General features: G+C 36.5%; 1 protein-coding gene across 2 annotated transcripts in view; it reads left to right on the top strand.

Moving 5' to 3' along the window:
• Positions 1-21655, top strand: part of LOC145688352 (vitellogenin-like) — a 303527-nt gene that overhangs the window by 214090 nt on the left and 67782 nt on the right. For both annotated transcript variants that reach the window (XM_081762496.1, XM_081762497.1), the window contains exon 12: positions 15888-16077. In XM_081762496.1, the coding sequence (XP_081618622.1) occupies positions 15888-16077 (190 nt within the window). The remainder of the gene's footprint in view (positions 1-15887; positions 16078-21655) is intronic.

Raw genomic sequence — 21655 nt, forward strand, 5'->3', positions numbered from 1 at the left:
CTATAGAGCATCGAATTTTATTCTATCGTCTTTCTTTTAAAAATAGCTCTCAAACGGTATACTACTCGACCCCCTTGCCATTTGAAAATTTTGAGTTGGACCTTTCTGCGACCTTCCGAGGGACCCTGAGGCAACATTGTTTCCCTCAATACATGGTACTTTTGAAATGATGAGATGCGTGTTTTTTTAGTTTTGATATCTGTTGAGCCGTTTCAGATTTTTAGGGGTGGCCAAAGACTTTTCAATGCAAACTGTATTAAGATTTTGACCACTCGCCATTTTGTACAGGTTTACTATAGAGCATCGAAACATATTCCGTCGTCTTTCTTTTGAAAATAGTTTTCAAACTATAATATACTTGGCCCTCTTTGCCATTTGAAAATTTTGAGTTGAACCCCGTCTGGGACCCTCCGTGGGACCCTGGGATAACTTTGTTTCCCTCAGTACGTGGTACTTTTGAAATGATGAAATACGTATTTTCTCGTTTTGACATATATTTCACCGTTTCCGAGTTTTAGGAGTGTCAAAGGACTTTATGGACACCCTATATATATATATATATATATATATATATATATATATATATATATGTGTGTGTGTGTGTGTGTGTGTGTGTGTGTGTGTGTGTGTAAAAATATTCGATTTACGTGTATTACGTAACATTATCTTTGGGAGGTTTCACAATTATCCCTTCAGCGTAGAGTTAACATTAGTAAAGGGAATTTACACCCTCTCAGATCTTTTTAGTGTTCCACGGTAACCTTTTTAAAACTAATTCGGTTTTGAAACAATACTACGTACCGTACGTAAATTGTCTTTGACTGTTTTCCAATCTCAAGTGCTTGGGATTAACTTCATCATGTTTCGTCGTAATCGAATATTTTCATGTGTTGTATATTGAAAAACTCTTTTGCATATAAGTTATAAGTTGAAACTTACAGCATTGGATACTCCTTCCCTCCTTTACCTGTATTACAAAAGTATTATTCACGATATCATACGTAAAAATATTATATTTTCATGTAATGTGGGCATAATTTACAAGGCCTCACGATTCTGGCATATGTGAATGTATCCGTCTCTGACCCCCATTCGAATCTCTCTCCCTCTCTCTCAATGTCCTCCACCGTGAACTCACATGGCTTACAAGCAAATCTCCGACTCTTGCTACCAGATATAAGCGTTCTGCCAATGGATCGTGGTGACTCCCTATAATTGTGTTGTTAGTAGGCTCCGGATATTTAGACACTTTTAACAAAAGACGAACACAAAAGTAAGAAGACAGGAACTAAAAATAGGGAAATAAAATCACCAAAATAGATACAACATACATCCAAAGTACTCAAGAACTATATGAATATTTGTGTCTAATTGCTGGAAAAGGAGATTAATCACTGAATAACATTGATTTCTTCCAGTAGTTTGTAAGTAAATGAGCCCAGGCAAATTTCTCTCTCTATGGAAGGAGTATAGTAAGTCACAGCATCAATGAATTGACGAAAGCAGCTGTAGACAATTTTCATCTTTATCTAAACAAAATTGTAAAATGGTTTTGTTCGAGCCATCGAGTGATGTACGTGTTCAATTACGTTTCAGAAGTATGTGTCTGAGGAGACTAGACGTATGCTTCAACTAAACGCGGTGCCGAACAGAAAGGACTGAGTCTGTTATTTTATTATCAATATTCTACAGACTGATGAAAGAAGACCGAGATTCTATAAAACTTGACTGTCTGGAAGTACAGCATTAGTAAAACAGTTGCAAAGATGAAATGATCGACCAACATTAAATGATTACATGTTTTCAACATTCTCGGAAGTTAAATGTCCAATCGAAATAAATTGCGCGGGAAATACCTTCACAATATCAAACCTAGAGCAGTGGATATTTTTGGCTTAGACTCAAGTCACTTAAGCACTCTAAGGACTTACACTATTAACGTGTAGTGATTATATAGTGTTTCGAAATAAATTGAACGATAAGAAATCACTTCTTGAGCGTTAAAGCTCTATCGACGATTTAAACTGTATTAAAATACTTCCGACCATATCCTCGAGTTTTGTTTGCATTGTTGTTGTAGTTCGAAATTCGTCCGCCAAATGGCAGAGTGACAAGTGGCAAGATGGGTACTTGTGGTGGAGATAAATTATTTTGCGTCTGTTGTAAGTTTTGTACAAAATCTAGGAAAGAATCATCATAAAAGAACTCCATTTGCAAGTGGTATCAACAATTCAAGACAACAAACTGCATGTGAAAGGAGGGGGGCGCGGTGGCTCAGTGGTAGAGCGTTCACCTCTGGTGCTTGGGGTCCCGGGTTCGATCCCAGTCCCCGCCAAGTGAACTTTGTGGTGGACAAACACCGTGCTCGTGGGTTTTCTCGGGGTTCTCCCGTTTCCTCCCACTTTCTTCATTCCACCATTTTTCACTCATCTCTCATTATCACCGTCTCCTTTAGCCTCACCGGCATAACCGTGGGACGTAAAACTTAAAGATTTCATTTTATGCATGTGAAAGGAAGAATAGTCTGATAGACCTTCTTCGTCTGACACCGATGTTAAGAGAGTTCGAGTTTGTTTTCAACGCAGCCTTCAAATGTCTACAGCGACAGCTACATACTTGGGAAGTTCAAATGTGTTGAACAGTTTTGCTAAGTGAGCTCCTCCGTGGCTAAGAGGTTAGCGTACGCGCCTTTGGCGTGGGAGTCCCGGGTTCGATTCCCGGCGGGAGCTCATGTGGTTCGGATTCCACGTTAATCAGTAGGTCCACGTCTCATATAGCCTCGCTGCTGAACGGGACGTTAAACTCAAAATCAACTCAAGTTTTGCTAAGTGTAGTGAATAAGCGTTTACAGACGTATCCCAGCTGAATGCAGTTGTGACAACATTTAATTATCACACAACAATCCCTCAAAGAATTTTTTATTATTCCAAGAGTTGTGCAGTGATGGTGATTTTTTTTCAACAAACTGTGTTTCACTAATGAGGATACCTTCCATGTAACAGGAAGAGTAAGCAAGCAAAATGTGCGTATCTAGGGGACTGAGAAGCTTCATAAAATCGTTGAAATTTTGAGTAAAACACCACAAACAAATATGTTTGGCTCCAGTAAATACGCCAGAAATTTTTACTTGGGGGGTGTTCAAAATAAAAGGGGGCTGCTATCAGAATAGTGATATACATTTTTAATCAAACTCAAAGAAAACAGTATATTTTGTTACGCAACTATTAGCAAGAGTAACTGGTTCCTTGTTCCCCCCTCCCTCGCAGCCTTCATTTATGGAGCTCAATCTGTTAAAAAAAAACTTACACTTTGTAATAGATTAATTTCTGTACATTGGATCATTAAAATAAAATTTCATATTAATACGAATAGGAAACTAAGTTCAATGATTTCATATTAATACAAAGAGAAAGCAAAGTTTTTTTCATTTTTTTAAAATTTCAAGCCAATGGCTGCAACTTTAAAAATTGAAGCCTCGATTTTATATTTCTTATATGTTTTAGTAACTCGGCAAAAATGAGCATTAAGGATAACATGATTTCGAAAAAAAAAATGTTTTATTGATAGACTCTATTGTACAGCCTGAATAGTATGTACCACCTAAATATAATTATTATAATTTGTGCTGTATATTATTCTCAGGAGGATGGCGTTAGTAAAGAAATGATTCGGAATTTAAATACTAAATAATGCTGTAATTCAAAATACTTTGTTGGAAAGTGTTCCAGGGTGCGAAATAATGACAAGGAAGTAGGGGGAGAAAGAAGAGCAAATACTACTACTACTACTACTACTACTACTACTACTAATAATAATAATAATAATAATAATAATAATAATAATAATAATAATAATACTAATAATAATAATAATATCAGCTCTTCACAGTGGTAGGTGCAATATAGGAAGTTTACACATTTGAACATTTATCATTATTATGATGATGAAACCAAGTAATACAGTGAAACCTCTCAAAACGGACATCGGTGGAACACGATTATTTGTCCGTAAATGAAAGGTGTCCCTAAAAGGAAGGGTTCTCTCTCATAACACCACACCACACATATTTATGGCATTGAAGAATAAGAAAGTTTGTCCTCTTATTAAAGTGTCCACTATTGACAGATGCCTGTTAACGCAGGTTTCACTGTATTAGGAATTAACCTCCACTATTTTACCTAGTAATTACATATGAATTGATTACATACGAATTATTGTAATTATTTTGCAAAATTATGCCATTATTTCAGTTTATTCACCCCCAGCAAGTTGTAATAGGTGATTTTTTTTTTCAAAATATTAATTGCAGAAAAACATTCCTTCGTTCCATGCTGAAATCACATTCGTTTAGTAATTAATACTGTACATAGTTGTTATTTCATTATTTTAATATTCTAACCGTGTTGTTAACGTTAATTGTTGTAATATTATTTGATCTCTTAATCTCCACTTCTGCCCCTTCCTGGCTACGTTATTGGCTCTGAATATCTTTCATAAGAGAAGAATTCATTGATTTAATTGTTTTCCAGAAACTCAGTTTTTCAATTTACAAATACTTTGAATTTTTCTGATTTGTCTTTTTAAACAGTGGTGTAGGGAAGGGGTGGGCCCAGGGGGGACGAGCCCCCCCCCCAAAGGGTTCCGAAAATGTACTTTGGCGCTTTGATGTTTGTATTTTTTCTCCGAAGAAAGAGCAATTGCCTTCCGCGTACTCTATTACAAAATAAAACATGTCACTAAACAGTTTCTAGACATGCTGACAAGGGAAGAGAGGGAGATTATATATCGAAGTGGATGATGGTTTATACACCAATCGAAAGCACTAATGACACCTATTACGAAACTGTAATAAAAATTTTCCGAATGCATACACTATGCGAGTTATATTAATATACAGGGTGTCTAGAAAATCCGTTGCCACCCCTAGAAATCGCAAATGATACGACAGATGCCAAAACAGGAAAATACGTGTTTGATCATTTTAAAAGTACAATGTATCAAAGTGAAAAGTGTTGTCCCAGGGCCACCCACAGGGTCCCAGGCGGGGTCCAACTCAAAATTTCCAACGGGTCCGATTCCCGGCGGGAGATCATGTGGTTCGGATTCCACGTAAATCAGTAGGTCCACGTCTCATATAGCCTCGCTGCTGAAAAGGGACGTTAAACTCAAAATCCAATCCAATCCAATCAAAATTTGTAAATGGTGACGAGATCAAGTAGCGTATCGTTGGAAAGCTGTTGGGAAATGAACGAAGACGAAACAAGTTTCTACTCTCTAAAATTGCCATGTGCAAAATGGTAGCCGGTCAAAATGTCAGCAAAAACGTCATTGTAAAGTCTATGGCCACTCTCATAAATCTGAAATGGTGCGACAGATGTCAAAACAGGAAAACACATGAGTAATTATTTCGAAAGTAGAATGATTAAAAGTAAAAATATTTGTCCCAGGGTCCTCCACAGGGTCCCAGACGGGGATTCTCAACTGAAAACTTTCAAATTTCAAGGGGGTCAAGTTGCATGTTGTTTGAAAACTGTTGTTAAATGAAAGTAGATGGAAGAAGTCTTGACGTTCTACGATAACTCTGTGCAAACATCATGCGTTTTAGTTCTGTTTTATGTAGTCGGATGTTCGTTTGTTTTCACTTTAATTCGTGTACGCAACGTAAAGAAAGGAAATGCCCCTACTATGAGATTTTGCTCTTCAGGGCACATTAATGTGTAAAGAAAGAAAGAACGAAAGAAAGAAAAAGAAAAGAAACGACAAGAACAAAAAACGAAAAGGGATGGAGATTATTATATTGAAGTGGAAGATGGCTTATACACTAATCGAAAGCACTAACTATGCTCATTAACAAACTGTACAAACATCACGTGCGTGGGTTTTCTCGGGGTTCTCCCGTTTCCTCTCACTATTTCATCCATTATTTCATCATCACCGTCTCCTTTGGCCTAACCGGCGTAAACGTGGGACGTTAAAGATTTCATTTAGAATGAAGGGTTACGAGAGATGACAACTTTTCTTAGATATCTAACCAGATTCCAAAACGTACTTCTCGCTAGTACCTTTTTTGCAATTTGTATTGAATCCGCAAGTTGTAATGTACTTCTATAATTTCCGATTTCGGTGGAAAGATAAGGATGGTAACTAAAAGTATTCTTGGGACGTTTAATTAATTGCAAAAAACGCTTATCTCCAGTGGCGTGTCGTGACTTTTCTCACAGGGGACTAGGTTCGAAGAGAATGTGTGCTGTAGAGTGGAGGTCCTGAGTAGTATTGTTGATACCAAATAACACAATTTATATGTTTCTGTAAACGCTTCTTCTACCAAGCCTCTTTCTTTCAAGAAATGGATAATTTCAGTCACAGTTTTACAGTATTTGAAAAATCTAAGAGTCTGTAAACCTATATTAATTCACTCCGCAAATTGTTAAAATTAAAAAAAAAACTCCCGTAAATCGATTTAAGGGTCAAAAACAAGCAATCAGGAAATCGAGATTTCAAGCACTGAAAATTCTTTAAATCTAACAGCTCAAGAAATTGTAACTCACTGAGATCTTGAAATCACAGTATCAATAATGTCATTGAAGAGACGCACGTATTTAATTTCTGAATCTGTTGAGTCATCTACTTTACGTCTTTTATTAGAAGGTTCCCGTTGGCATCCAATTCTACTTTTCTATAAGTCTTAAAAATCGTTTCTTGCATTTCTAAGTTGAGATACCATCTTTTGTACTCCCTTTGTACTCCCTTTTGTACTTTTTGTGCAATATCCATCCAAGGTTTTACTTTAAAGAATGTTGAATAGTATATCCGTGCGGAGAAATGCAAAATCGAAATCCTTCAATGATAACTCTCGCATTTTTTTTTCTTTTCTTCTTTTTTGTAGTCATGAAAGCTTCGGTGTTGCAATTATCTGAATCTTCTACAATGTTCTCAGAACACCGTAAGAGTTCTATTTGATTTTCATTTACTGCATTCACAATTTTGGAATTGTAATTCCATCTTATAGTGGCAACCGTTGGAAATCGCTTAGTTACTTCTGATTCAGCAAGCGCGTTACAGCGTTTCGATGAATATGAAAAGAAATTTGGAATGCCACTTATCCTAAAATATATTTTACATTCCTTGATGTGATTAACAGACTGTGGAACAACGAGATTAAGTCTGTGATGATAGCAGTGTATGGTGAGTGCACTCAAACACCTTTTCACAAAAGATTGTAAACCGTTCAAATGTCCAGAAAATGTGGCAGCTCCATCCATAGCCTAGTGCTACAAGCTTTTGCTTCCAATTAAGATGAGAGAGAATTTGGAAAGCATGCTCACTTAGAGCAGTCGCAGTGCAATCACTGCTTTTTTAGTAGTAACATCTGCAAAATAAATAAATCTTTCACGAATTGCCGTCTTTCACGTACCGATTGAATGATGAGAGATCTTTGCAATGTCCGTAGTTTTGTCCAACATTATTGCTGTAAGAAGTGTATTGTTTATTTCTGACTTAATTTTATCCAGAATTACTCACAAACACATTTAATAATATAATTCTGAATTCTGTTTGACGTTCCTTTAAACACTCCCATGCTGTGAAGATGACAAGTCAACATGGGCGCCCGAACGAGAGGGCAGGGTGGGGCCCGGAACTTCCTCTGGCTCACGAAAATGTATACGTAATATAGCAAACCACGTATATTAAATACCAGAAATATCAGATGCAACATAGCAACCATGGAGATGGGCCCCTCCCTAGAAAATTTTCTTCAGGCGCCCTTGCAAGTCCATTTAGTGTCGTACTTAGAAAGTAACTGAATTACTTCAATATAATTTCCCTAATTGACAGAATCTTCCTGTTTGTTATAGTTCTTGTTTAGCCATAAAACAAGAGGAATAAATCAATCGGTTCATTAGTTCTCGGTTTGAATCAACTTCTGCATTGCTTGCTCAATTAAAAATCAATTCTGGTTTCCTGAAAGTTTTCAATTTAGTTATTGTGGACAGGTGTGAATAACATTTTTCTTGGCGGAACTTGGGTTTGTGAAAATTGTTCATGTCACAAAAGCCATCATTATTCCACACGTCCTTTTCTATGTGGAACAGAATACAAGGCCAGCAATACAGTTTGTTTCTTGTCTTACATGCAGTTAGCTATTTTGAAGAAGCAAAATAATCCGTATTGATATTATGTACATAATCTTTCATTTTTGTCTAATGGAAATGCTTGGAGTTGTTCTACCACTGGTTATTATTTGGTGCATTTCTTGAAAATTAAGGAATCCAATGGTCCAGAATACAAGACTGAAACGGCCGATTCCCACCCCTACTGTCCCCTATACCAATTGAAGTAATATCACTGCTTGCGCCATCGCTTTGCTGCAAGGGACTCGGTTTCTCAAACGAGTCCCCTTCCATACTTTATTCTTTGAGTCATTTTCAAAATATATTGATAATCTAAGAAGTTCACACTTCACTTGATTTCTTAAAGTGTCAAGATTAATACTGTAAATTTAATAGCGTTAAAACTATTAACTGTAAAAAGCATTGAGCATTAAATTTGCTTACGACAGAACGCCCTGCTTAGAGCTTAGACAACATAATATGAGGACTAGCTGGCTGGACCCTGTTCCCTTCCCCGAGAAAAGCCGATTAAAACTCGAGCGTTTCCGATCTCCACTTCGCTATCGGAACCACACACGGGCGCTGACTATAGTTGTGTCAGAACAATTGAAATAGTGTTATTTTAGAAAAATAGAGAAATGTTTTCGTTTTCTTTGGTATATATTTATCACAAATACTTTAATTAAAATTCCAGGGGACTAGCCTAGTTCCCTAGTCCCCTTGACGGCACGCCGCTGCTTATCTCTATTGGTTTTTACTTTATAGTGATCAACGTTAGAACCGGACATGGTTGATTTCTGCCATTTTCAGTTTGAATAGAAGGTTAGGAGTGAATGTGAGAACTTTCCTTAGAAAACTAAATCGATTCTTTTTTTTAAAACTGAGTATCTTTTATATATATATATAGTTTTTGATCTATGTAGATCAATACTGAGACTGAAAAGTGTAGTAAATTTATATCACTTCCGATTTTAGTACATTGTTAAAGATGGAGATGAAGGGTCTTCTTGGGACGCTGGATCAATTGCAAGAACCAAGTCTCGCTATATGTTACTACCATTGCTCTATATAATAGTAATCAATGTTAAACCTAAAATGTCTAATTTCTACCTCTACCTATGGGTAAATCATCTTCATTAACGAACTTTTCGAAATAATTATTTTAGCTATCGATCCCAGAAGACGGAATTCAATAATTCACTTGCATTTAGTAGTTCGCGTGTGAAGCAAAAGTCGTACAGGCGTATGAACTAATATTACAATATTGTAAATCCCACTTGGGTGATCCTGATAAATCGACGTGTTTGTCATATTTGGTTGTATTAGGTAGTAATCCTGTGGAACAGAGAATGTTGAAGTATTGAGTCTAGGTCGTGTTATATGAATAGTTTTCGTTATGTTGAGAAAGTGGTATGGGTATACCTTGATATTGAAAACAAGAAAACATCGAAAACTATCCAAATACTGAAAACTATTGAAAAATCGACATCGAAAATTCCCGAAATTTCAAACTATCGATCGATACATCGAGATATCACAAGTCCTACCCACGACCCTGTGCACCAAACGTGCGCGTGCTAGCCAATAGGCTAGCGGGAGGAGCTGTGCCCAAACTCATGAAATCGGCGCTCAAGAGTTCAGAGCTCACGCTCACTCGACCTCAACCTCACGAAATGAGCGTGAGGTTGAGTGAGTGTGAGGTCAGACTGGTTATGTGAGCGTGAGGTTGAGTGAGCGTGAGGTCAGACTGGTGAGGTGAGCGTGAGGTCGAGTGAGCGTGAGGTCAGACTGGTGATGTGGACTTGAGGTGAGACCGATGAGGTGAGCGTGAGGTCGAAATGAGTTTGTGAGTGTGAGATTGAGTGAGGTTAGGTCAAAGTGGTCACCTCTGACTGAATCTGGTATAGGCTTATTACTATATTGTCACATTTTTCCTTATTGAGGAGGAGGTAGGTGAATGACCACTCAAGACGTTGTCAATTTCAGTCATCTGCATCTGTCTATCAATCTCTTTTCCCGGAAACGACCGCGGAGCCCAGGAGGGTAGGTTTGAGCGGGTCTGTTTTGTCAATTGTTTTGATCGAAACACCCCCCGAAACAATCAGGTCATGTAGTTCTCGAAGCCGTACATGAGAACGAGGTCACTTCGTATTTTGAAGTGAAATAAATAAATAAGAATATTGCCTTCTTTCCTAAACGCTAAAACTTTTTTAACTTGATGTAATAAATAACCTATATGATACTGATTGATACAATTGGATTTGGGGGAGTATTCCTTTTCCATCCAGAGTGTGTGTAAAGAAATTTGGGGGGTTGTTAGGGGGGTGTTGGGGTGTAGATTACTCCCTGTTTAGCTCCATTTCATTTTTCAAAGTGTACGGTCAGTAGTTACTTTGCGAAGGAAATGTGATGGGAAAATTTCTATGCATGCTTACTACTTGGCTTATGTCAAAGCTAAAATATGCCAATTCACTTCTGTATTAGATGAACGGAGCCCCTTGCCACTTTCATCGCAATGTTACAAGTTACCTTAATGAGAGACTGTCACGACAATAGATTGGATGAGCTGCTTACAATGACCAACAGCTTTATGTTGACTGTCAAGATAACTGCACATAACAATATGCGAGTTTGTTTGTTTTCTGTAGAGATATCTGACATACATTCTGTACAAACTGCGTATACTCCAAGATGTCCGTGAACTACAAACGCAAACTGCAACTGCATTGCTGTTGAAGTGCAATTGTTAATGAAACATCGCTGAAATGGGAATTGGATTACCAAATTATTGCATCCAGGGAAACAAAGAGGCTTAACACTGAGTATCTGTAAGTTACTCTATTACAATTTTTACCACCAAAATTTGGACAGTTACGGTATTTATGTGTAAAATTTTAAGTCATTTGGATAATTATTATTTTTAAAAAAGTGTACGATTCAAATCATTATGAAATACCCTGTATAATTTGAGCCTTGAAACTCAAAGATATTTTTAATCTAATAATTGGGTAAAAATATTACAATTGTATTATCTATCTATCTATCTATATATATATATATATATATATATATATATATATATATATATATATATATATATATATATAACACTTTACCATGATTATACAGTTTCTTCCCTTTTAGCATTAACGATCGGTCCACTTTGTAACGGGAACCGCTACAGATAATTTTGTCGCCTCGCTGCACAAACTCATGGCGCACCTGGCTCATGAAGCGTCGGCCTCAAAACTACCCACCTCAATAATGAAGATTTTTCCGTTTATCATGTATGGGAAATCTGATTTGTCACATCCGCATGCTATCGAAAGAGCGGCACTGGTTCCATTTTTATGTCAAATTAGAGATTAAATAAAGCAGACGAACAATACGAGGGTCGGCTGATGTGTTCTCGGCCCGACTCCCTTCCGAATGTACTACCCTGATGCAATTGATGTCATGTGAAATGTTGATATTTTATATGTTTAAGTACCAAATTTCACGATTCTACCATGAACAGTTTTTTATTTTACAGGTAATTGAATGAACCATGGCGGAGCCAGATGTCAAATTCACTAAAGAGGAGTTGCGAGGTGTAATGAAGTTCTTCTTCCTGCAACAGAAGTCGCCCAAGGAAATACATGGTTGCATGCTAGACGCATTCGGTGGACAGTGCCCTTCATACTTCACTGTGAAGAAATGGTGTGCGGACTTCAAGCGTGGTGAATTTTCAACAGAAGATGGTGACAGGTGTAGTAGGCCGGTGTCAGTGTCAACTTCGGAAAAAGTGGACCAGATTCATAACTTGATTTTGAGCAACAGACGGATTTCGCTTCGGGAGATAGCTGACAAAGTGCACATATCGGAAGAACGTGTTGGGTCAATAATCCATGGTCAGTTGGACATGCACAAGCTTTCTGCGAAATGGATTCCGAAATGTTTGAACGTGGATCAGAAACGCGAACGTGTGAGACCATCACAGGTGATTTTACGGCATTTTGCGAACCCCAAGGACGATTTTTTGAATCGGCTTGTTACCCAGGATGAAACGTGGTTGCATTCATTTGACCCGGAAACAAAACAGCAGTCATGCGAATGGCGCTACTCAGGATCTCCAAGGCCCAAAAAATTAAAAGCACAAAAGTCAGCAGGGAAGGTGCTTGCCTCAATATTCTGGGATAAAGATGGTGGTTTGCTCTCAGACTACCTTCCAAAGGACCAAACCATAACTGCGGAGTATTACTGCAGTCTGCTGGCTAAGGTAAAGGACGCTATTAAATAAAAGCGCCGGGGAAAGTTGACACGAGGTATCTTGTTCTTGCAGGACAATGCTCTCGTCCACAAGGCTGGCAGAACAATGGATTTTCTGAGGGACCTAGGGTTTCAGTGCATTGACCACCCACCTTACTCGCCAGATCTTGCCCTTTCTGATTATTATCTGTTTCCAAAACTCAAAACAGCACTGAAAGGACAGAAATTTCACAGTGATGAAGAGGTTATAACAGCTGCGGAACAGTTTTTCTGCAGACCTTGAGAATTTTTTTTTTTTTTTTTTTTTTTGAGGGGTTGGAGAAGTGGCAGCATCGAAGTGCCAAGTGTGTTGACCTTCGAGGGGACTATGTTGAATAGCATCACATTTTCATGCCTGTAGCTCAAGTCCTTCTAGGTCGGGCCGAGAACTTATCAGCCCACCCTCATAATACACATAATTTAAAACATTTTCAACTGAATGCCATGCGACATCACAACTCGCTGCTTGCCTTCTCAGCAAAAGAGGAAGGAGCTGTAGGTAACGTAATCTTATTACAATGCCTATGCTTTATCTTTGAATAACGCGCATTCCTAATAGTTAACAATCACCGCTCCACTACGTTCGCAATGCAATATTTAAGAGGCCTAAACACTGCGAAATTAAAATACCGCTAATTTTACAGTAATTATGTGATATCTTCGAATAGATAAAAGATAATCAAAATGTGGAACAAGAGCACCCTAGACAATATTATTTTGCGCAAGGTACCGTTATCACGAGTCACCTAGTAGGTTTCTGTTTATAGCCATTTAGAAACACGAAAATAAAAGCCGGTTTTCTAAATAGCTGGAAATCGAAAGCAGATAAGTGAGTCGTAATAACGGTATCTCATGTAAAATAACATTTTCTAGGGCGCTCTTTTTCCACATTTCGATTATCTTTTACCTACACTGGTGTATTTCAAGATATCACATAAATACTGTAAAATTTGCGGTATTTTAATTTCGCCGTAATGGGTCCTCTTAACAAGATTTACCGACAATCCACATGAAGCGTACAACTATTAGATGGAAATAAGGTTGCGATTGCATAGATATAAAATCCACAAGTATTTGTTCTATGTCAAGCAGAATATACCCAGGTAATTGAGTAAGCAACATGAACACAGTATAGCCTATAAACTGCAGCTATTTATTTATTTAATACGGTCCGATTTTAAGCTATTATTTCATTATATTCTAAATTTAAAAGTAACTATTTCAGCTGACGAAATGTTATACATTTATCTAAAACTAGATACCTTTACGGTACAGATTAAGAACAGGTGCACCAAAAATAACTATAACTATATATATATATATCCCAGATAGCACAGAAAAATTTTTTAAAATGTTTAAAAATTTGGAAAGGCAAACTAAAAAGTTTGCAAAAATCTTGCCTTTTCAAATGAGAAAATTTGCCGAAAGTTCAATGCAAATAACGAAGTTGACGCTGGCTGAGTTTGCAGCAAAATTTGCCTCAGAAAATGAAAACATCTGCCATTACAAACGAAATGTTTGCAACTGCACAGTAAGAAAGTTTGCCAGGACTTTGCTGCAAATATGTTGTGCAAATTTTCTTTGACAAAATTTCCGAAAATGAGCTGATAAATTTGGTGAAAATATTAAAAGGTTTGCAGCAACATTGCAGAAAGTGTTTTCACGATCGCAAGAGCATGTTTGCTGCAAATGTATCAAGAAATGTTTGCTGCAAATTTATAAAATGAAACCTAACTTTATGAAACATCAAAATTTTTATAATGTGGATCCGTCTTTTCTTAGTGGCAAGCATTAAACATCTTTAGCTACTTGCCAAAGATAAACTTACGAACGATAAACGCACAGACAAAGGATATCGCAATTTATCTATTTACTTAACGATCATATCCCTGTACTTACTCTCACACACATTCACAAAATAACGTCATGCTGCTTGGGTCAATAAAAACATCTGATAAGAGACCAGTTAATTTATTCTGGAGTCCTCTGGTGTATTGTTTTTTTCTCGATTCTCACTTCCCGCTTGTTTTGTCACAGTTGATGCAGCGCAGTGAATTCCGGGTACGATGCGCGCGCACTCGGTAATATCATCACATATTTGCTTTCAGCAAGTTTTTCGAAACAAGTTTTTTTTACAGAGTTGCAAACTGTTTGCGACGGCAAACTTTCAACGCTATATTTTCAAAAAAGATGCAAGTTAATTGCAGTGGTGAATTTATTTTTACAAATCAGCGGAAATTTGCAGATCATATTGAAAGCTTTTAATAAATATTAAGAAATTTTGCCTTCGCAAACTTTCAGATTGTTTGCTCCACTAAACGATGCAAAAATTTGCCGCAAGTATTCGTGCTATCTGGGATATATATAGTTCGCCTGTTAGACAAGATAGGCTCTTAACATCTTCAAAAATAATATTTTATAACCGACGTTACATTTCTGGGTGCAGGTTTATATTATGCGGGCCATAACTCTGGAACGCCTGAAGCAATTTTAACCAAACTTGGTATACATATGATTTACAATTTCAAAAGAGAACTGTCTGTTAAGACATCCCTAGCACCTTTTAGGAAATGGAAAAGTACGTCATGGAAATAATTGAAAACGACGGATATTAGTGTCGAATTCATAGTTTTTGCGGTCGGGAAATTAACTGATCCGTTTGAACTGACATTTGGATAAGTTATTACCTACTGCAAGCTGGGAGTTTATCATACCACTTTGATTAAAGGGTGTAGTCTAGGATGATAGAGCGTTTCAAAATTTATGGCAAAAGTAGGGTAACTTACGGATATTTATCATTACAATTTCATTGAAGCGTGTATCGTGGGATGAAAGGGTCTATTTTCCATAAACTTGTTCCTCCGTGCGAAGAACGGGTATTTCAACACGTGTTCATTCAAGTAACCATTTATTGTTGATAAAGGACAGTTGTGGCTGTCAAACACGAATATCAATAAGGCAGTTGTTACTTTTGTACGTACTACTCGGGGATCCATAACTTCGAGCACATTAACAACACTTGCTCTCATACGTCATTCCTTCTCTTCATTTCCTCATTGTGCTTTTGTCAGTTTGTAAAACAGAGCTCCAGCTTCATGCATCAACCAGTTCGAAGTGACTGATTTAAAACTTTATTTTCAATAATATAAGAAGCCTCGTAATATTAATTTAAGTTTTAATTTTCGTTATTAACACCGCGTTTCTCAACAGACTGAAGCAATATATATATATATATATATATATATATATATATATATATATATATATATATATATATATATATATATATATATATATATTAACAGTGTAAACAATTGAGAAAAGTCGTTCGAGTTTCAAGATATTTTAGAAATACATTCTGAAAAGAAATTGTTCGTTATTTTTATAAAATACTGTTTTATGAAGCAGATTTAGAAAAAAAAAAAGTGGTTTCACAGCAATCTTGTTAGGCAACGTTCTGACATTTTTACACTATTCTAATACTTGCAGGGAGAAATATATTTCACGACATTCAACCAATTCAGTACCAGAAGATTGATCTTACTGAGATAGAGCTTACATTTCCTTCTGAATTAGGATTTATGACGTCATTCCAAGTTACTGTTCCATCGGTTATTAAGGTAGATGGTGAAATAAATTCTAGTCAATTTCAGGAGATTGATGCCACAGTAACTGCAATGTAAGTACATTTTCACCTCTGTACTTGATGCTAACATTTACCTTTTTTTATTTAACATGTTCATTACAAAAATTAAAGCAGTGGGGTATATTGTTTAATTTATACAAAATTTGAGCATGATCTGAAATAAGCAAGTTTTCGTCCGAAATAGAAGGATACATCATGAATTAAGTGATACGAAATCAATGTCCAACAGTTACTTCTTGCAGAGTAAGATAAGTGATAAAACATAGTACCGTAAGAAACGAGGGAATTGTTGTGTAACGTGTTTCCTACCCAGGCCCGTGCTGGGATACTAACGAGGGCAGTGGACAAACTACCAAAAGGGCGCCAATACAAACATGAATACGTATATATATATATAGTGTAAATTAATGTAGTAAGCGTCAGGAGCTGATTTTTCCTTTCCCCGAGGTAAAACGAGAGGTATGCCCCAAATTGGATGTACAAATGCTTCGGAACTATAATCACCCGAAAATTTCCGGAAAATTGCAAAAACAGACATACTCGAGAACAAAATGTCGCATCAAAATCGAGCAAAAGGGAATGCCCATTATTTTTGTTCGTAGATTCCATTAGTGCACAATCCGATATAATGCAGTGGCGGTGCAAGGGTGACTCCCAAAGAAACTGGAGTATTCCTTCGAGTATTTTATCAAACATTGAATGAGGAAAATGAACAACAATCAAGTACAATATTTCAACAATCAAAAATAATAGTACATCATTCAAGTTGGAACACTTAGAATTCAAAAGTAAGAGACATACACATGTGTAATTGATCTATTTTGTCTCAGCACAGAATAAACTCTTGGAGGAAGAATTTAAATAAAAATAATTCTTTAATGTATTGCAATTATATCTTCTAGGCTAATGGTAACGGACGATAAATGAACAGCTTCTTGTCCATGTTGTGAAAATGAAAAAGAAAAAACTTTGATCCAGATTAGGTTTATAACGACTGTGTATAAGACAGTCAGGCGGCAAAGATCATGTATGATGAACGAGGGTACAAGGGATTCTCCACATGACAAAAGTGATTCCCACAAACTATGCGAGCTACTCGAATTTGGCACACAAGGGACGACAGTTCCGTAGTGTGCAATCAAAGCATCATGCCCTTAGTAGAAGTATACTATGAGCTACGTAGGTGCTGCTACGTGTATGTAAAAGTACCATATTCTCTTTTCTACGTGTAAGTATTCCATCTAGCTCCAAGACAACGTCAAAAAAAATTTTCCCCCATCTTTGGATACAATTACAACGAGCTTTCTTCTAGAAAAGTTCTCCAGCATTGACAAAATCGAAATGTAAGTGGGCTACACTAGGACGCTATTTTGGGATATTCACAACAGCAATAAAGTTTTTCGTAGCTCAGGGGTAAGGGGCGGTTTGCCAACTCCAAGGAAGGAGAAAAGCCCCTCAAAAGTATCCCTGCAAGAAGATACACCTAACGGATAAATCAAGTATTTTTCTATGCTGTCCCAACAAATTACTTTGTATCGTTATGCAACGTGTACAACATCTCGTGTCTCGCCCATTCTTGTTGCTTCTGTTTCGCCCTCGGAATTACACATTACGAGGAGGAAACCCTTTAATGCAGCTTGCTTTTGCCCAATATGTATTCACGTAATATTTGGGAATTTCTGTGTCATGTGGAGAATCCCTTGTACACTCGTTCACACATATGATCTTTGCATTTTTGGATACTACATGTTATGTTTCTTTACATGCCGACTGACTGTCGTTTTAAACTTAATCTTCATCAAACTTACTTTTATCATTTTCACATTTTCCATTTTCTCCAATCGTAACTTCGACAGGAATCTGTTCATTTATCATCCATCAGCAGTACGTTAAAGACTTCATTTTATTTAAATTCTTCTTCCAAGAGTTTATTTTATAGTAAGACAAAATAGATCAATCACATATGTGTATCCTCTTTCTTTCGAATTCTAAGTGTTCTAACTTGAACGATGTACTATTACTTTTGATTGTTGAAATATTGTACTTGATTGTTTTTTTTTTTCTCATTCAACGTTTGATAATATATTCAAAGAAATACTCAAGTTTCTTTGAGAGTCACCCTTGAGCCGCCACTGCAGTACATCCGATTGTACACTAATGGAACCTACGACTAAAAATAATGGGCATTCTCTTCTACTCGACTTCGATCCGACGTTTTGTTCTTGATTTATGGCTGTTTTGACATTTTCCAACAAATTTTCGGGTGATCAAAACGCCGAAAAGAGGCATTTCTACACCCAGGTTGGTCTACACTTTTCGTTTTATCTCGGTGTCAGTAATCACCTCCCAAGTTAATTAATTAAGTTACACCCCGTATATATTTATACGGGTGTCATTTTATGTATTAAAACCAAATTTGTTTAGTAACGTAAATAGCTAAAACTATGAAAGCGTGTCTACTAGAGTTTTTAGTCCCTGTATTTTTTTTTCAAAATGAAGCTAAATATATACCAAAAAATCAATATAGCTATAATTTAGAAATACAATAGGCATTGATTGTTCGAACAGTGCTCTAAAACACATAACAATCAAATTTGTAAATAAAGAGCTTTAAACAACTTGAATTCCTTAAACTGCAGTATATAGATTGCCCTTAGCTTCTGATTTTTTTTTTTCAATAAATGAGTAGCAACGCGAAAAAATCCTATATTATCTTACCAAATAGATCTGCATGTCAATTGCTTTAGACCCTACTGGTTTTACCCATATTTTTTTGAAAAGAGTTTATACTCTTTACTGTTCTCTGCCAATAGCAACTGTATAAATGTATAATGCAAAACTGGTACAGAAGAATTTTTTAAAAAAATATAATGTGATATTTCGGAGCCTTCATAGGTTCTTTACAACAGCCACTGTATGAATTTACTATACAGAAATGGTATACAGAAGAACAACTAAAACCACGTAACTATAATGTGATGTTTCGGAGGGCGCGCTGTACCCCTCTCGGGTTCTTTATCAACAGTATGTACTTATTTTACAAAACTGTGCTATACAGAAGAATATGCCTAAATAAAACCGTTTATCTTTGATGTGGTTTCGAAAGGTTCCTTATATAAAGGGTGCATTGTACCCTCCACGAGTTCTTTATAAAGTAACAGTATGTATTCATACTGTTATAAAGTAACAGTATGTATTCGTTGTACAGAACTGTGCCATGCAGAAGAATAAATAAAACCGTTTATCTTTGATGTGGTTTTGCAAGGGCGCCTTATCTAAAGAGCGCACTGTACTTAGCACGGGTTCTTTCCGAATAACAAGTGTAAGAATTTATTATAAAATAGCTTGTACCTTTATTTATAATGAGATGTTTCGGAGGGCGCACTGGGACATGTCCCGGTGTCGCGGTGGACCAGCAAGAGCCTGTTCCTACCCTATAATTGGATTTTTTGGCATCGTCACTTGGAAAGGAAGTGGAAAACTCCTTTAAGTTTATAATTAGGCAGGTTTTGTAAGCTATATGTAGAGTATTAATAGTTATGTAATCGAAATGAGTTTCAAATACCATGAATACCATGGTAATACCTTCACACATACGAGCATAAAACTGTTCAAAATTTCTAGTATATATACAGGGGTGTCCATCCCCCCCAAAGCTGATGGCGCACTCCCCCCCAAAACTAATAATCTCTTCCCTCCTCAAAACTCAAGTCCTCTAAAAACAATTGCCCAGTGTAGCAGTAGTTTTTATAGTACTAGTAATTGTTATTTTTGTTGTTGTTTTTATTTCCTGTAGTAGTATTATAGAATGCTTGTAATAGTAGTAGGAACAGTAGTAATTATAAAAATGGCATTACTTTTATTAGTAGTCTTGGTAGTGTACAATACTAAATATGTTCTATAAGGATATTGAAGGGTATAAAAACTTCTACATACTGTGTATGGCACAGGTATTCTTTTTTTTACAATTAGTAGTATTATTTTTTTCTTTACAAAATATTGATATAATTCCCTTGTACATGAAAAGTAAGATGCAAGTTACAAGTTATTGAGTTTGATACCAAAAGAAAATGTTATCCTCGAAATTAGCCTACAAAAAGAAGTGATATCCAACAAAAAACATTCCTGTAAAAGAGCCAAGTACGAGTGGCCTTAAAAAGAATTGAAATCACAAAAATAAGCGCCAAGTTCTGGTGGATAACAGTTACAAACACTCACTGGCTCACTTCAAATTTAGATTTGAAACTTGGCTGTTGTCTGTATGGTTACCACTAGCTCACAATTATGTCAAACTACTTTATAATTTTCAACAGACAACATAGGCAAGTTTCAAATCTAAATTTGAAAGTGATTCCTTGAGTGTTTGTAACTTGTTCACGAGAACTTGGCGCTCATTTTTGTGATTTCACTTCTTTTTAAGGCCGGTCATACTTTTTTTTTTTTTTTTTTTTTTTTTACAGGAATGATTTTGTTGGATTAAATTATTACTGTTTGTGGTGGTAACATTAACCTACCCTTGATGTCCTTTATAGAGTAATATTTTTTTTTCTTTGCTCACTCAACAAAGCAAAATTTGTCTATAATATCGCTGTTGGGAATGCATTCTAAAATGTCTTTTTCGGAAGAAAGGACAAGCATGTCGGAGAGCCATACATCTCCCATGCTGTTTCCTAGTCTATTTTTTACAATCTTTATTTTACTCATAATCCTCTCTGCTGAGCAACTCGTTGCTGGTAATGACAGAAGTATCTGGTACAATATTGTTTGGTATGGAAAACCAGACATATTCAACAAAGACCTGTAAGGCCTAATGAATCCTTTCTTCACCCACTGATGCAGACTGATCCAGATATATCCACAAAGCGATAAACCGACCAGCCCATCCTTTCATATAGCAACTTGCGCGGTACTTCATTCATAGAGTTTCTAAGCAGGGGATAGGGGAATTCATTCTCGAGATTAAAAAAAAAAAAAAAAAAATCGCATCGTGTTCCAATGTTATTCTGACGACAGCAAAATTACTTATTCGACATTAGAGTAAAATTCTTCCCCAATTTTTTTATTCCCCCCAATTTTTTTCTCGATGGCACAACTTGCGCCATTCATCCCTCCTGTGGGTGGCCCTTCTCTCTTAAAACAAACCAACCTTTTCTTTCATACGGCTACTTGCGCGGTACTTCATTCATCGAGTATCGAAGCAGGGTGTACGGGGGTTCAGCTTGGAAAATTTTTTAAAATTAGCTTCTAGAAATCGTGTTTTAATGCTATTCCGACAGTAAAATTGCTAGTTCGAAAGTAGAGAAAAATCCCCCCCAAAATTTTTCTCAATGGCGCAGCTTGCGCCATACATCCCCCTGTGGGCGGCCCTGTATATATATATATATATATATATATATATATATATATATATATATATATGTGTGTGTGTGTGTGTGTGTGTGTGTGTGTGTTAGTGTGTGTGTGTGTCATCAAACAGTGGTTCTCAAAGTGGGGTCAGCGACGCCTAAAATTTCAAATGAGATGTAATAAAATGGAAGTCACAGCTGTTATGCCAGAAGTATTTTTAAGATTAAGAAACTGCGGCTTTGGGCAGTACGAGTACAGAATAATA

The sequence above is a fragment of the Thermobia domestica genome, chromosome 6 (assembly GCF_964235325.1).
Source record: "Thermobia domestica chromosome 6, izTheDome1.hap1.1, whole genome shotgun sequence".
Classification (NCBI taxonomy): domain Eukaryota; kingdom Metazoa; phylum Arthropoda; class Insecta; order Zygentoma; family Lepismatidae; genus Thermobia; species Thermobia domestica.